The sequence below is a fragment of the Gouania willdenowi genome, chromosome 4, assembly GCF_900634775.1.
Source record: "Gouania willdenowi chromosome 4, fGouWil2.1, whole genome shotgun sequence".
Lineage (NCBI taxonomy): Eukaryota > Metazoa > Chordata > Actinopteri > Blenniiformes > Gobiesocidae > Gouania > Gouania willdenowi.
In genome coordinates this window covers 14643190-14660564 of record NC_041047.1, presented here as the reverse complement: position 1 = coordinate 14660564, position 17375 = coordinate 14643190, and the positions used below count along the sequence as shown (strand labels likewise).

General features: G+C 35.0%; 2 protein-coding genes across 4 annotated transcripts in view; one reads left to right on the top strand and one right to left on the bottom strand.

The window, feature by feature from the left end:
• Positions 1 to 2872: 2872 nt before the first annotated feature.
• Positions 2873 to 7515, bottom strand: polr2h (RNA polymerase II, I and III subunit H). The gene is made up of 6 exons (XM_028444261.1): positions 7354 to 7515; positions 6288 to 6379; positions 6064 to 6147; positions 4082 to 4175; positions 3644 to 3727; positions 2873 to 3262 (listed from the first exon to the last, which is right to left on the bottom strand). Exons 2-6 carry the CDS (start codon positions 6358 to 6360, stop codon positions 3145 to 3147), a joined length of 453 nt encoding a protein of 150 aa, XP_028300062.1. The 5' UTR covers positions 6361 to 6379; positions 7354 to 7515; the 3' UTR covers positions 2873 to 3144.
• Positions 7516 to 8207: 692 nt separating this feature from the next.
• Positions 8208 to 17375, top strand: part of armc9 (armadillo repeat containing 9) — a 29410-nt gene continuing 20242 nt past the window's right edge. For 2 of the 3 annotated variants that reach the window (XM_028444257.1, XM_028444258.1), the window contains exons 1-10: positions 8208 to 8388; positions 8641 to 8805; positions 10687 to 10812; positions 10996 to 11166; positions 13367 to 13522; positions 13721 to 13813; positions 14302 to 14326; positions 15367 to 15524; positions 16569 to 16667; positions 17068 to 17103. In XM_028444257.1, coding sequence (XP_028300058.1) covers positions 8731 to 8805; positions 10687 to 10812; positions 10996 to 11166; positions 13367 to 13522; positions 13721 to 13813; positions 14302 to 14326; positions 15367 to 15524; positions 16569 to 16667; positions 17068 to 17103 — 939 coding nt within the window. In that variant the 5' untranslated portion in view covers positions 8208 to 8388; positions 8641 to 8730. The remainder of the gene's footprint in view (positions 8389 to 8640; positions 8806 to 10686; positions 10813 to 10995; positions 11167 to 13366; positions 13523 to 13720; positions 13814 to 14301; positions 14327 to 15366; positions 15525 to 16568; positions 16668 to 17067; positions 17104 to 17375) is intronic. The other variant, XM_028444259.1, reaches the window with a different exon arrangement.

Here is a 17375-nt window from a genome sequence, read left to right as displayed (position 1 = left end):
ACCGGGATTCGTGCGCACTTAAACACTAAATACGTCACTTCCGGCGCAAACAGCGTTTAAAAAAATGTTTTCAATGAGCTGCAAATGTGCAGAGTATAGAAAACAAGGCACTTAAATGTCATATACAACGATTAACAGATAGGATAGAATATTAAAATCAATACCACAAGTTCACTTTTTACAGAGAAACAGAATAAACAAAACACACAAATAAAGAAAAATATGAAATAAAATAAATAATACATATATAAGGGTTTTTAAAGGGGATAATTCAATGGTCCAGTAGAAAACAGATTTAAAGGGGGCTATATAGTTGTTCTGTCAAAGTAAATTTTAGCGGGGTTTTTTTTTTTTTTTTTTGCTATTATTAGTTTTTAGCATTTAAAGGGATTTAAAATATTGTAAAAATTGATTGTGAAAGACAGTAAAATGAGGTAAACGATTTTAACATTCGTAAAAGATAAACCGTCAACATCTGCAAATCAGGATATTTTTCAATACAATTGAATGAATTAGAAAATTATTAGTTTTTTTGTTTCTTTTTTTTTTTTTTAATTTTTTTTTTTACTTTTTATGACTTTATATTCAATACCTAATATGCAATAAACCATATTAAATATAGCCTTAATAAATAAGGCTACGCCAGATATTTCAATCAGACCCAATCTGTGTGTTACCGGTCATCTTTGTGGCGACATGAGTACAGTTGTATTTTATAATTTCATCTGTTTTATATGTATGTGCTTTTATCTTGTGAATACTAATTGTGTCTCCTAAGTGTGAAATAAAGGATGATGATGATGAGTATTTAATTCCATTATCCATATTTATACCAACATTGATCCTGTTATAGGCAAACACACAAAGAATGCCCCACATTTTTCATTTCAGTTGAATTGTATTAATACAGAGCCAGTGCAACACATTCATCTCATTGCACCTATCAAAAATATTGCCCAATTCTACTTTTAGTTCTTGTGCAAACCTTTATGAACCTAATAAATACAGGTATGAAGTACGGTGAAGAAACTATAGGGTGTCTCTTACACTACAAACGGGATTATACACGGGTGATTGTAGATATAATTCTATATGTTTTGGGTGTTTACAGGCATATTGGGAAGGGGAGCACTGTGTGAACAATGCATATGAATGCAAACATGACATTTTGTTTATATATGTGTGTGTGTGTGTGTGTGTGTGTGTGTGTGTGTGTGTATATCTGATAAATATTGGATATGTGTTTATATAGATATATATGTCTTCTAAATTAGATATCAGTCTTACTGTTATATTTACATATATAACACTATTTTTTAATACAGAAAGACAATTATAACTATTAAATATTGGACAAGGGGTAGGATTTGATAAGTTTACTTCTTCCTACCTCTTTTCAGGCATACTAATCAGATATGAGATATGTATGTATGTATGTTGATAAGTATGTGTGGGTCTAATTAAAGTTTATATATTTTTGTATAACTATATTTTCATAAAATATAATTTATTTTATTTATCAACATCAAATGGTGTATATATTTTTGGATGTGTGTGGGTACAGGAATATTTTTTTCTTAAATGTCACATGATTAAAAAATAAAAATAAATAAATAGGCAATCAGTGAACTTAAGAGAAAAAGGCTGCGAACAATCCCTAACCAGATGTTTAACTGTAGATCCACTGTCAATGGTGAACACAGAAATGATGCTGTAATTATTGTATATTAAAATGAATTGGTTGGTCATAATATTTGCTGGTAAAGCTATTACAATGAATGTTTATTTAAACCTTCTGAATTGTGGGCATTTTCCAGTGGACAGTTTCCTTAGTCTGTTTTTATTATATTTATCTTTAGTTACTCAATGGTTTTGATAGAAATACATCACCTGATCAATAACTTCAAAGTAAACACTTATGACCTTTGTAAAAAAAAAAAAAAGGTGATTACGTTTCTGTGGCTTCTTCTCCTGCAAGTACAGACATTAGGAGTATTTAATCACCTCACCACAAATCTTCCCATTTTGTTTTCTTTTTGTGCACATGCTGCTGCAGAAACTATAGATTCTTTTTACAAGACGTTCCAACATTAATCAGCTGCATACTTGGTCACTATTGGTTCCTCCTCCTCATACAATCTCCATGGAACGCATCGTGAGTCAGCAGCTGTTTTTCAGCCTATCCTGTGATTTCAATTACCGCTGACACTGAGAGGTTTGTTAAACGTACGAAAGCAGTTCATCAGTCCATGATTTAATTATCATTCTCTCTGAGTGTTCACATTTTTGTGTATCGAACAAAGTTCACCAGATTCAGCAGTGTAATAATGTTGAAGCATTGCTATAAATCATTTTGAAAATACTTGTTTAATTCCCAAATTTTCATCAGATCTATTGTTATAATCAGATACATGAAGGATTTATTGTGCATTTGTTAAGCTTTAGAAAACACACTTTCCTGAAACATTCTCCTTATAAACTTTCCATTAGGAATGTAATGAGACAGAATGACAATGACTGAATCTATTTTTTCTTAATTGAATGTTCTTCAGCCACCATTTGGCCAAAAATGGGTCACGGACTGGTGGTCAAAAATATACTGTACACTTTATGTCTCTCATGTTGGAGTTGTCTTAATGCATGTTGCACAGGGAAATAGATAGATTTATGTTTTAAAAAAAAGATTATATATTAGTTGTTTATGAAAAACTAAATTTGGTTGAATTCTACAAAAAAAAAAAAAAATGGGTCTCGATTTAATGGCCGTGGCAAAATGTGGGTCCTAGGGTGAGACCAGTAAGGAACCCCTGAAAGAAAAAAAAAAAACCTAAACTAAAAGAAAGCATTCAACAGTCTGAGCATATGGAAATGGTTCATACAAAGAAAATATTTTATTTACAGTCTTTTTTTCTCTGCAGGTTTTAGTTGCAGTATTTTGTTTTTTTGCCTTTGTGTTTACATCAGTCTTTAGTCTGCGATCCACATTTTAAAACCAGCCAGAAAAATGAAAATATTTTTTTAAAAATCCCTTCAGCCTTTTGGTACGCTGTGTATCAGGTGCCAACAACCACGAAACAACAAACCAATAAGCCTGAATGTAGTAAAGATAGAAAAAGTGAATAACAGGGAGAGCAAAACAGGATTTCAAAAGGCCAACTTCTTCATGAGCAGATAGACCCTGGAGTCCACCTCAAAGCCGTGGAGATTATTGGCATCTCCCTGCAGCCTCATGAGAAGACCTCCGTACGACACGTAGGCAGAGCTAAAACCGGATCAAACGTTGATTAGTTACATTCAATTACAATATAAATGAATATTATGAGCATTATAAATAATAATACATAGTTTGGGTCAAACTTCTAACTCTTATGGTACGTTCACACCAAACGCGTTCAAAGCGTCAACAGCATCAGGTTTACGTAGACAATACATGGTGGACGCGCTTCAAGGGAGCGTCAGAGGTCCCGCCCCTCCCACGCGGCGGACGCTTTTGACGTGCGGCCGACGCTGGGGTTGGGATTGTTGAAGTTGAGCATCCAACTACGGGCGTGAGGCACGATTTTGACGCCCGAAACGCGTTTGGTGTGAACGTACCATTAGTTATCATCAAAGTAAATGTATGTGCGCGTGTTAATTCACTTACAGACGTGTTGCGGCTTCTGTTGATGTTTCATCCCCTTCTATCTTGTAAACTTTCCCATACATTACATAATCAAACTGATCAGCTCTGAAAAAGGTAAAAAAAAAAAAAAAAAAAAAAGTCAACATTGGGATCATCAGACTTTTCCTCATCAGCAACACAGAAGCATCAGTCACATTAAAAAAACCAAAAAAAAAACCAAAAGGACTCTTAAAATACAACAAATAATTACTATTTAATTTGCTAAGTTAGTGCCTTTTATTCATTTAAAAATCCTTCTACTGTTAGTTTACACAAAGGCTCAGAGAGAAATGTATTTTTGATTTTTCTGTATGTCCAGCACATGTTGAAAAATTGACAATAAAGATGACTGACTTTAGCTTAAAAAAAACATCAAAATTAAATTTACGCAGTTTGGGATTTTCTTAGCAAATGTTGTACCTTGATGGACGATCATCTTGAGGATTGTACTCTCCATCGTCTGGTGTTCCATCTTCGTATAACGTGGTAGCAATGACCAGTCGGAACTTGTCCCCTTCATTTCACAAAAGGATGAAACAGTAGAATTATTATTATAAGCTCAGCAACTGACAAATGTTCATGAGATGCCACGACTTTTCATCCAAGCAGGTTTCCTCTCACCAAAACAAAATAAAACGTGTCACACTGAAATGACGACTAAATATTTGGGGGAACCCTAGAAAACCAAGAAAATACACCAGTGGTTCCCAACCCTTTTTTTGGATCGTGACCCCATTTTTATGTCGAAAATTAATGGCGACCCCAAAGAATTTTATCTATAGTTACTTTTTGATCACGTTTGTTATACTGTGTAACAAATAGACTAGGATTAGTGCACAAAGTGATAAGATGCACCAGCTCACATATTTTTATTGTCTTTATTCTTCCTTTTTTAATACTACATGTTATATATGAGAAAGTTAAAGTGTTGAATACAGTTGTTTAGGATTGTGTGTAGTGTTTTAATTTGGAAAAACAATAATAATTTCAAAATATATGTGCATGTTTTTAATCAGCAATTATTTTCAACATATTTTAGGTGGCCCCATTTAAATTTCAGGCGACCCCACATGGGGTTATGACCCCAAGGTTGAGAAACACTGAAGCAGACAAACCAATTTACACATGATGAGCTTTGTTTGTAGAAAGTGTGAGTTCATTTTTGATTGACAGTTTTAAAGGAGAATAGGGCAGGATTTGAGAAAAAATAAACATTAACTTTAAGTTTTTTTTAATGCTAATGGATGATGAATCGCTCTAAACCAGAGACAATGAGTCCACACATATTTCTACGTATTGCTTTGAAATGTGTGTGTGATACATTTTGTACTAGAGATGTTCCGATACAACTTTTGCTCTTCTGATACGATACCGATATTGCAGCCTTGGATATTGGCCGATATCAATCAGATACAATATCAATACGAATCACACATACTTTTATTACTTGTTTTGTAGTCTAGAATGTTAGAAAAAGGCTTGATCATGTGATGTTACTCAGAAAACAATAGTCAGCAACAGTAGGGATGAGAAAAACTGACCTATTTATTAAGAACCAATTGGTTACGTACATTTTGACCTTCAACATAATATCTACAGTATTCTACAATTGAATAAATATAATATATCAGAGATTTTAGATGCAGTCCGATAAAATCCGATATTCGTTTTCTGGCTGATATTGGACCGATATCAGATATCAATATCGGTTCGGGACACCCCTATTTTGTACTGCTGTGACATATTTACGTTTTTTTTTTGTGGTAAGCACCAATTTTATTAACAAACAACTGTTAATGTCTACATCAGATCAACGCACGGGTAACAAGAGAATGTGAAACACAAACAAGAGACACAAAAGACCCATTGGATTTATTTACATAATCCATGTATCAAAGATAAAGATAATTCATGCTATTGTGCAAAAAAGGGAATGTTTCAACAGTGTATTCCTTTAAAATTGTCCTATGCTCCATTCACCTTGCCCCGTGGATCACATCTCTCACTGTGCGTTCTTCAGGCCTACATCAGCTGCAGCAGTAAAGGAAAAACGCTGCGCGCAAACGACACTATGATCGAACCCAAACACCAGTTCTAAATATCTGTCCGAACCCGACCCGTCCGGTATCCATCCTCTATCCACAGTATCAGCAGCTGTGCTCTGGTGATAAACAAACAGTTGATGCGCGTTCCCGCGGTGGCTTAGCTGATGACTGCAGTTACACTAACCACCGTGGTGTCACTATGGAGTCTGATTCATACATCCTGCCCGATGCTCCTTTAACTGTTATTTAATCTGGTACAACCTGTTGAAATCAAGGCATCCACTTGAGTGGTGAACAAACATTTCATTCATGTTTAGTGAAACACTGACTGTTAACAAAAAAGTGTGACATTCTTACCAAGATCGACAGGATAAATCTGAATGTTCACATCCAAGATGAGGTCCATCTTAAACGATTCACTTTCACAATGTAAACGGGACACTGGCAGAAAGTAGCATGTTTAAAATATTAGCTTCATTGGTGTGACACAAAAACACATCCTTAAAAATAATAACAGATTATGAGTTAAATGATTTTGACACATGCAAAAATTACAATACAGATCATTTGATTTACCACACCTCTGTCAAACTTCTTGCCATCAGGATCAATGTCTTTGACATCAAAGATATCTTCAAAAAGTATCCCTGCCATCTTTGTCCCCGGCTATGGACTGCAAAGAAAAAAACACGTAAAAACATTCACTTTAAAATATCAAGCACAAATCTGTTGCTACAATACTTGTGTGCAAGCGTTGTGTGCACGTTCGTTCACATGCACGATCAATCTCAAACACGCACCAATGTGCGTTTTTGTGAAGAAAAACACACGACATATGTTAATCATTGAATATTGTGTAGAACAGATTATTTAAGCAAAAAAAAAAAAAAAAAAAATCCTAGTTTGGTAAATAAACTACCGTTTGACATCTAAATTATGATGGCAGTGGATTAGGGACAATTTTGATGGAAAAATTAATTTTGTGAAAATCAAGAACAAAGTCAAAATTTCGAGAGTAAACTTTAAACATAATGTCGAGATTAAAGTCGAAGGCAAGATTAAAATGGGAACGTTGTGAAGTCCGCTTCCGTAGATTTGACTTTATTAACAAACCTTCAATTATTTTGAGTTTATTCTTGACATTTCGATTTTAATCTTGACATTATATTTCAACTTTAATCCCAACATTTTGACTTTATTCTTGATTTGCCCACAATTTGTTTCGCCATCAAAATTGTCCCTAATCCGCTTCCGTACCCAAATCAATACTGTTTTTTCTATTGTATATTTTCGGGGAGGGAAGGATAATTTAATTTTTTTGTTCCTTTAATTATTTATAGGCGTTAAAGTTTAAAATGTAAGAAAATCGCACACGTTCTAAGCAGCAAACGTTTTTTTTTCTTTTTAAGTGTATGAACACGATTTTACATCCCAGTGTTCAACATGCAGTTTGAATTTGTGACAGAAAAAAGTAAATATACAAGTTGGTGGGCAAAGTCCGTTACACGAGGTATTATTACTGGGGTTCGTTTTGGGGTTCTTTTAATTTGGAGAGGGAACAAAATCTATAACCCGAAACATGGCACGACAAGTCAAACAGTTAGCGCTGGATTTAGCAATGTTGGTCACACACTTCTTCAAACTTACCTTCAATAAGATGAAATGTGTATGAAAAACACAACACCGATGCTTCCTTCTTCAGCGATGAGTTAACTAGTCTTCACTCTGTACTCTTTTAAGATTATTATGATGAAACTTTCATTCATTACTGCTTAGAAAATACGAACCGCGCCGGAACAATGTGTTCAACCTTTGACACCGGAAGTAGTTACGGTGTCACGTACTGAGTTTACCCCCGTACTGAGATTATAACATTAACTTTAACCCTAACATAATCCAATAAACAAATAAAACACGTGTCCGTTCACTTTGAAAACAAAAATAAACAAAAATGAATTATTTATTTTGCAAAAATTAATTTTCTGGTAGTGCGCATGTGCACGAATGTGCATATGCGCATATACAATCTCGGTACGATGCGCACCCAGTACATGACAACGGTTTAAATATAAAACATAATTTAAAAAAAAATAAAAAATAAAAAAGGATACAAAATAAAGATTGATACAAAAGAAGGCAAGTGATGGCTATACCGTGTCTATGTGGGAAAACAAAACAGATAATAATAATAATAATAATAATAATAATAATAATAATAATAATAATAATAATAATAATAATAATAATAATAATAATAATTTAAGTCTTGCTGGAAAAAAATGTTGAGGCCAATATTACTAATTTTCGCCCCCGTTTAAACCACAAACGGCAGCATTGACTTATCATGTAAACCTGTTATTAAATCTCTGTAATAATTTGCTTTTTTGAAACTACTAAAACTATTATTTCTAAATCGCAGCGCGTTTAAAAGCAAGTGACTTTTTTTACGACATGTAGTGCTACTTTTCAGCCCACTTCCGTGTTATTTGGTTGCTAGGTGTTCTAGCGTCGTATCCGTATACGGTTGCTAGCTAGCATCTAGCTTACCAAATAGATGCGTGTCCGAAGCAAAATGGGTTATATAAGCTTAAGCTGTGGCTGAACACGTAAGCTTAGGCGAGTTTTTATTTATTTTTTTTTATTTTTAGTTTGTTTTTTTACTCAACCAAGAATGCGAATGAGGTGAGAATGCTCTTGCATTTGTTTGAATGTATTTACCATGGCATTGACTAGCTTAACTTACCAACTTGTACATAAAAATACTGCTGAATGATTTACTTCTTCACATTTTAACATTGATTGTAACATAGACATGCTGTGTGAATGAGTTCTGATTCTTCATTTTTATTGTCTTGGTGGAGTATGGTTTGTTGCATCGTAACTAAGCTGTAACACTTGTAACACGAGTTCTCATGTCTCATGTTTTCTTATCAGGTTCTGTGCCTACAGAATGGTGACCGGAAGTCCAGTACAGCACGAGCAATAAACCCAACGCCATCTGTTATCTAAACATTTGAGCAGGGCATGAACTCGGAGAGGGAGGCAAAGATGGGGGACGTATTGGCCACAGAGGCAGATCTGCTCGGGATGATCAAAGAGGTAGTAGCATGTTGTTCATAGCCTATATGTGCTGATATGTGTTTAACAGTTTGGGAAGACTTTAACAGCTACAGGTGTGTCACATTATATTAAACAACTACAAACATGTGGTACAAGGCAATTGTAAAGAAGCATTTCAGTTCCAAACAAAGCAAAACTCATTCTAGAATCCACAAATCACTCCATATTCTTTATTGTTCATAGGGGCGTCCCGATCCAATATCGATCAGCCTGAAAACGAATTTCGGATTTTTTTAATATTTTTTTTTTCAATTTTTTTTTAATTTATTTTATTCAATTGTAGAATACTGTAGATATTATGTTGAAGGTTAAAATGTGTGTAACCAATTGGTTAATAATAAATGGGTCAGTTTTTCTCATACCTACTGCTGCTGACTGTTGTTCTCTGTTTGAGTAACATCACATGATCAAGCCTTTTCTAACATTCCACACTACAAAATAAGTAATTATTATTTTTTCATTAAAGAAAAAAACAGTAATAAACGTATGTATGATTCATGCTGATATCAGATCAATATTGGTATCAGCCCATACGCAAGGCTGCGATATCTGTATCATATCGGAAATGAAAAGGTTGTATCGGGACATCCCTAATTGTTCAGTGATTTGAATATAGGTTTGGGGTAATACTTATAAATGTACAATACAATCACTATCCATAATGCAGAAAAGAGCCATAAGGATTATAATAATAATTTATAGTTCATTATACATGGTCGGGAGCCAGGGCCACTCCCCAGGGTGTTTTTTGCCCTTTTTTCCAGTATTATAATTAAATCCTGTTCTCTTGTACCGTGGACCATCACAATTTGATAAAGACCACCCCCAACTCGGCCGCTCAGGGGCTGAAAAAATACAGTTTTTGGGAAAAGCTTAAGTCAAAATTATGTAATTGTGAATATTAAGATAATACAGCTACATAAATGCACATATACATATATATAGTTCACCAAGACAAATTCCTCGTGTGTATTCAATACATTACTTGGTCAATAAAGTTGATTCTGATTCTGATAACCCTAATATTTTGCATGGTGTATTCTGACACATAGGGGAAACTTGGAGCAAAAGATTCTTGGGATTGTAGCCATTTTACTGTCTAATATCCTCCTTATTTACCTGAAAAGACAAAAAAAAAAATCTGTCCACCTGAGAAATTGTCAACGAAAGTCATCATTTTCAAGCATTTTATTATACAATTCACAGTCTCAAATGTAGATGAATGACATTTTCGCAGTTTATAAGCTTCAATTTAAGTCCAAGACGACCTTTCTATGACGGCTGCTCAAATCATAGAAAACTGAACCTTCAAGCATCCCATATTCCATATTAAGCTTAAGATTAAGCTTTTTTTTTTTTTCTTTCTTTTGCATATGAACGTATGTACTGCTATACTATATGAAGTGAATTACATTAAAAAGTGAGTGAAGTTTGAAAAGTTAAAAAAAAAAAAAATAGTGTTTTTGGTTGTGGAACAGATTGGGAGCTCAACCAATGTCCAAGCATGACCCAGTTAAAAAATAGTTCTAACACATGACCAAAACTTGTATCTCATTATTTATTTATTTTTCAAAATTGTGTTATATAAATGATTTCAATATCTATATTTATAACTTAATAAAGTCTTACCAGAAATACAATTTTAGGTGAAATTTGCTGATGCAAAATGCCACACAGGCACATTTATTAACAAACACATACACAGTATGTGACACTCTTGGCTTCTTCTCCTATAAGGGACAGCATGTGTGAGTAAGTTCTTAGTGTAGCTTGTTTACAAACCATTATTCAGTGTTCAACATTCAACTCAGTTTTGGCTACAGCAGATGTTTTCTATTGTCTTTGCTGTTTTTCTTCTAGTACCTTAAATTTGAGGAGTTTGAGGAAACTGTTCAGAGTTTTGACAAGGAATGCAAAAGCAAAGGCAAACTTGTGTCAAAGCCCCGGGGAACTACTCTCAGAGACTCAAAGACTCGTGTCATTAAGGTAAATTGTGGTTGTTTGATTCTTTTCTATTTAAAAACATCTTCTAAGCTGAGTAGATTACGAGCAACTATAGTTTCTATTTATCCTGCGAAGTCAGACTACACAATATGGGATTATATAATATTATTGGGGGAAAAAAGCCTAAACCTCCTGCTGACTCATTTCTTCATGTGACTCTTCTAGAAGGACTTCCTTAGTTCTTTTGATGATGGGGACCACAAGGTGTTCTTTGAGCTGTGGGCCGAGAACATTCCGTCTGACGTTACAGATACAGACAGTGATGCTCTGAGCCTGGAATTCTACAGCCATGTCCACTTCACAGTTTACCCACTGAGAGGACATCCTGGTAGACACGTAAGTAGCTCCTAGACTCAGGCTGTTTTCAAAATCACATACTAATGTACTAGTCATACTAATTTACTACTCACACTAACGTACTACTCATACTAATGTACTAATCATACTAATGTACTACTCATACTAACGTACTACTCACACTAACGTACTACTCACACTAATGTACTACTCATACTAACGTACTACTCACACTAATTTACTACTCACACTAATGTACTACTCACACTAATGTACTACTCACACTAATGTACTACTCATACTAACGTACTACTCATACTAACGTACTACTCACACTAATGTACTACTCACACTAACGTACTACTCACACTAACGTACTACTCATACTAACGTACTACTCACACTAATGTACTACTCATACTAATGTACTAATCATACTAATGTACTACTCATACTAACGTACTACTCACACTAATGTACTACTCATACTAACGTACTACTCACACTAACGTACTACTCATACTAACGTGCTACTCACACTAACGTACTACTCCTACTAACGTACTACTCACACTAATGTACTACTCATACTAACGTACTACTCACACTAACGTACTACTCACACTAACGTACTACTCATACTAACGTACTACTCATACTTACGTACTACTCATACTTACGTACTACTCATACTAACGTACTACTCATAGTAACGTACTACTCATACTAACGTACTACTCACTCTAACATACTACTCATACTAACGTACTACTCATACTAACGTACTACTCATACTAACGTATTACTCATACTAACGTACTACTCAGTAACGTACTACTCACTCTAACATACTACTCATAGTAACGTACTACTCATACTAACGTACTACTCATACTATCGTACTACTCATACTTACGTACTACTCATAGTAACGTACTACTCACTCTAACATACTACTCACTCTAACATACTACTCATAGTAACGTACTACTCATACTAATGTACTACTCATACTAACGTACTACTCACACTATCGTACTTCTCATACTAACGTACTACTCATACTAATGTACTACTCATACTAACGTACTACTCACACTAATGTACTACTCATACTCACGTACTACTCACACTAACGTACTACTCACACTATCGTACTTCTCATACTAAAGTACTACTCATACTAACGTCCTACCCATACTCACAAACCACCAAGTCTGAAAATGAGTATGTAGTGTATTCATATTAGATTATATGGAAAGATTGAGTATGCAAGAAATACCTGGATGTATACTATATTGGGACATTTTTCAAGTATGTATGGTGGGCACACTAGTCATACTCAATCGCCCCATGATGCATTGCGAGCGGAATGTAAAATTATCCTGGGACCGGTGTCATGGACTGAGTTTAATTCGTACTGAGATCGGTTATTAGCATATATGTGCATATGCACTACCGGAAAATGGTGGACAGGCGCTTCGCCCAATCAGCTTCAAGCATTCTGTTCATGTCCCTCCCTGGTTCCAAAAGGAATTCACCAGACACAGACCTAGACTGATGTGGAGAACTCGAGTTATAGGGAGGGCTACACATCAATCTGGCTCCTGCCAGGTTTGGTTCCAAATGCATCTTGGGAAACTTGGAAGAATACTTCAGTGAGAATGCTCACCATCCCAATCATCCCAATGAAACTAATAATATATAGTAGACATTATTTCCTCATTGAATTTGTACTGCATTAATATGCGATTTTGAACACAGTCACTTTATTTAGTTTGAAAAACAGAGCTAAAATCCCACCATCAGTCAATATACAAAATGTCCACTAAGCGGCGCCAGAGAAATATTGAATGTACCACTGGTAGCTTTAGCATTTTAATAAACTTTATATTTTACTCTGCTGTTATTTATTTGGGTTTTACATTTAAATGAAAATAGATACTTTTATGTAAGACTAATTATCCACTGTTAGCATTGTTGTTAATTATAGCTGTACAGATGTAGTTGGATGTGTGAGTGTTTCATCATCTAAAATCATTTCAAACTATTTTTTTTAATTTGTTTTTGTAAAAAAAAACTTTAATTTTCATTGATTGGAAATAAATATGTCTGATTACCTCCTTTACTTCATTTTTTCCCCCACTCAGACTGTGACATGTTGGTTATGATGTCATTGATTGCAATAAGCTACGTACATCTATATTTGATGAATAATTTAAAAAAAATGTGCTTCCAGGACCGCACTGAGTTTGAGGAGCGGCGTTCCCTCTTTAAGGACTACCTGGAAACTCGAGGATCGGTGCTGAGCCAGACCACAGAGTTGGTGTCTTACTACGCTTTGCCTTTTGTTTCCAACCCCACCGTCCACCCTTCTTTCAAACATCTATTTCGGGTAAAATAACAATACCACATCTTTTTTTTGCTTATTCTTCTCTCAAATAAATTATGAACTTAGAAGTGTTGCTATACATATAAACAGTATATATATATATATATATATATATATATATATATATATATATATATATATATATATATATACTCTGAGATTATTTCATTTGTTTTTTCTAAATCAATGCCATTTATTCAGGATTCCTGGATTCCACAGTTAAAGGAGAAGCTGGAGCAGTTCTTGTCCGTCACACTAAAATCATCAAACAGCCCAAGATTGTTGAGTTTATATGTATCCTTTTTTGTGACCACAGCAGTTTCATACTAAACCAAGTAACACAAAACAAACTTAAAGCTTTCCTGCAAAAAATCTTCAATAATATCTGTACTTTATACATAATGTGGCTTTAACACATCAAGGACAAACATTTTAATCCACACTATGGATTATATCACATTTAAGAGATGAGTCTATTGCCTAAAACCAACATGGCCGCTATTATGTAAGCAAAATAAAAACCGCTTATGAGTTTTCTTTAAAGAATACATCCATCCCTCCTGTACTATTGACACATTTATCACTCTCCACAATAAACATGGATTAGCTCAATCCTAAACAAATTATCATTGTACAATCATACAGGATGTATTCCCAAAGGTTCAATGAACCGTCAAGCTAAAGCATGAACTGGAGTTTCTCAATACATGTTTAACTTTTGAGAACAAACACAGTCTTTTGAAATGGGTTCTGCAGTGTGTTCTTTAACAGGCGTATTGCAGAAGGAGGGCGGTAGGGGTACTAAAGGTAAATATACACAGACCATTGACCACTGACTGCCTGTACTCATGTTTAGAGGCTCCAAACATATATGAGTGTTTAAAACAAGTGAGATACCGTACAAGTGTTCAAAACATTTTGTAATCTATATTTCTTTGCCATTTGGGTTATTACATATTATGGAATGTACTGTATGTATATACCACATAATAGAGATTAGGGAACTTCTGTCAAGTAACGTAAATGCAAGAAAGAAAGAAATGTGTTTACTTCAGACAGTAGTTTCCAACCTTTTTTAGATCGTGACCCCATTTTTATATCACAAATTTCCACCTTTTTTTTCTACCAATATTTATTTTTCTGATTATGTTTGTTATACTGAGTAAGAAATACAGTAGCCAGGATTTGTGCACAAAGTGATGAGATGTATTTTTATTTATTGTTTTCTTTATACTGTATTTTTTGTAACGAGATTTACATTTTGAGGTATTAAAAGTAGGGATGTCCCGTTACAACTTTTTCACATCCGATATGATACCAATATTGCAGCCTTGCGTATTGGCTGATACCGATATTGATCCGATACGATATCCGCACAAATCATACATACTTTTATTACTTATTTTGTAGTGTGGAATGTTAGGAAATGTTTGCTCAAGTGATGTTACTCAAACAGAGAACAATAGTCAGCAACAGTAGGTTATTTTGTTGGAACGTGAACCACAGTCACCTATGGATAGAAGTGCTGGAGCGGCACTATTAACGGAGCGTTTATATCTGTGATTTTAGATGCAGTCCGATAAAATCCGATATTAGTATTTTTCTAGCTGATATCGGACCGATATCAGATATCAATATTGGATCGGGAGACCTCTAATTAAAAGTATAGAGTACAGTTGTTTGAGATTACTTGTGGTGTTTTAATTTGAAAAAAGATAAATTACAAAACATGGGGTCACAACCCCAATGTTGAAAAACACTGAGATAAAGTGGAGTTGTAGAGTTTGATGGCCTACGTGTAATATGTGTGTTGGTTACGTGTGTGTGTGTGTGTGTGTGATTCACAGAGGCAATGCAGCAGTTACAGCTCCAGCGGGTTGAGGCGGACCGGCGCGCCACAAGCTGTGTTCGGAAATTCAACAAAATGCAGGCCGACTATCACAACCTGATAGGAATCACTGCAGAGCTGGTTGACTCTCTGGAGGCCACCGTCAGTGGAAATATGGTGAGACAGGTGGAAGCGTATTATTAAGTAGTTGGTTTGTGACTATATGGTTGTTCTAGTAATTCACACACAGATTTTAACACTGTCTAAGGTACTAGATTCAAACAGCAATGTGTTTAGATCACATGTGTCAAACTCATGGCCCGGGGGCTCAATCCAACCCTTTGGAGCATCCATTTTGGCCCGCAGGAGAAAGTGATTTTTACAGAGAAAACATGAATCATTGTGTAAATGAAACTCAACACTCCTGGTGCTTATATCGCAGGATTGTATTCATTTTTAATGTCATATTGTTGAAAAAACTCAAAATTCTTATAAAATTCTTCAGTTTTCCTCAATTTTTTATGTAACATTTCCCCAAATTAAATAGAAATTGGTCACAAAATATCAGAAATTTAAAGTGAAGATCCTGTTGGGACTGATATCTGTCACTTATTGCTTGGATATTATTGGTTTCTTACATATTTAGTATTTTATGTATAGAAAGAAGTGCAAACTAGGACACAACAATGTCGAAATTACAAATTTTCCCACATAAAATCTGTGGCCCACTTAAGATCAAATGAAAAATGAGTTTGACACCCGTGGTTTAGATGATTTAAAAAAAATATATATATATATATATATATATATATGTATTTTCTTTCCTTTTTTCCTCTTCTTCTCTTTATTTTTCTTCTTTTTTTTCTTGTCGCATGTCTTTTTTTTGTTTACTTTTGGGGCTCTAAAATAATTAGACTAAAGGCTGTGTGTGGCCCCCAGACTGACAGTTTACCATGGCTGTGTTCGAAATTGTATACTCACATACTACTCATACAAGTCTGACGTCAAAATAGTATGTATTGCATTCACATTAAATAGTATGAAAAGATTGAGTACATGACAAATACCCAGATGCTACAGTATATCGGGACATTTTTTAAGTGTTTTTAAGTCATTTATATAACCCTAAGTACCCTGTTTTTATCTACTTCATTAAATTGTGATGCCACTCTTCCCACATTGAGCGTGTTAACGCTCAGAAGAGCTGCTATGTTGTCCCAGATCTCCCCAGAGTACCTCCAGAGTGTGTGTGTCCGCCTGTTCAACAGCCACATGAGGCAGAGTGCGGTGCACAGCACTGACTTCACCAGACCTGGCACCGTGAGTCACACATGCACAACTCGTGCTCTCTGTTCTTTCACGGCTTCCTCTCCTCTTTTCCGCCACAGCTCACTGACAGACAAATGTTTAAAGGACATCTCTAGGAAGTAGAATCTCATTTCAAGGTCACTGTCGGTCAAATGTGCCCTTAGGACTGGTCATGTCGACATAACAAACCAAGTCTGTAATTCAAATGAATCATTTTGGAGAGTTTGAGACATAAAGCAACAGTGACTGAGACACATCTGAATAAATAGTAGTTGAAATCAAAAGCTACAGCTGATTGTCAGTGGCTGTCGTTGCAGTGTTGATCTCTGGCTTGTGAAATCTTGTTTTTTTAACAGCTGTTCTCTGTGTGTCTGTGTTTGTGCTTTGTGAAATGCTTGTGTCCACCACAAAGGGATATTACTCTATGAGTCCCTATGATGATGGCTATGTAAGTTTCATCTTTCACCTTCTACACTCTTCATCAATCTTGTTGTCCTTGCTTGTCTCGCTCCAGCCTCACCACGTCTCCTCCCCGTGTTTGCCCGTTTGAATGTCTGTTATCTACACTGAACACCATCCGTTAACATTAGTGACTGTTTCAGTTTGTAAGTCTTGTACCATTTGTTCCCCGTCTTACTAAAACGTTTGGCTTCATTTGTCCAATAGATTATTGTTGGTCATGTTAGAGCCCGAAATGTAACAAGACCCTAATAGTTATTT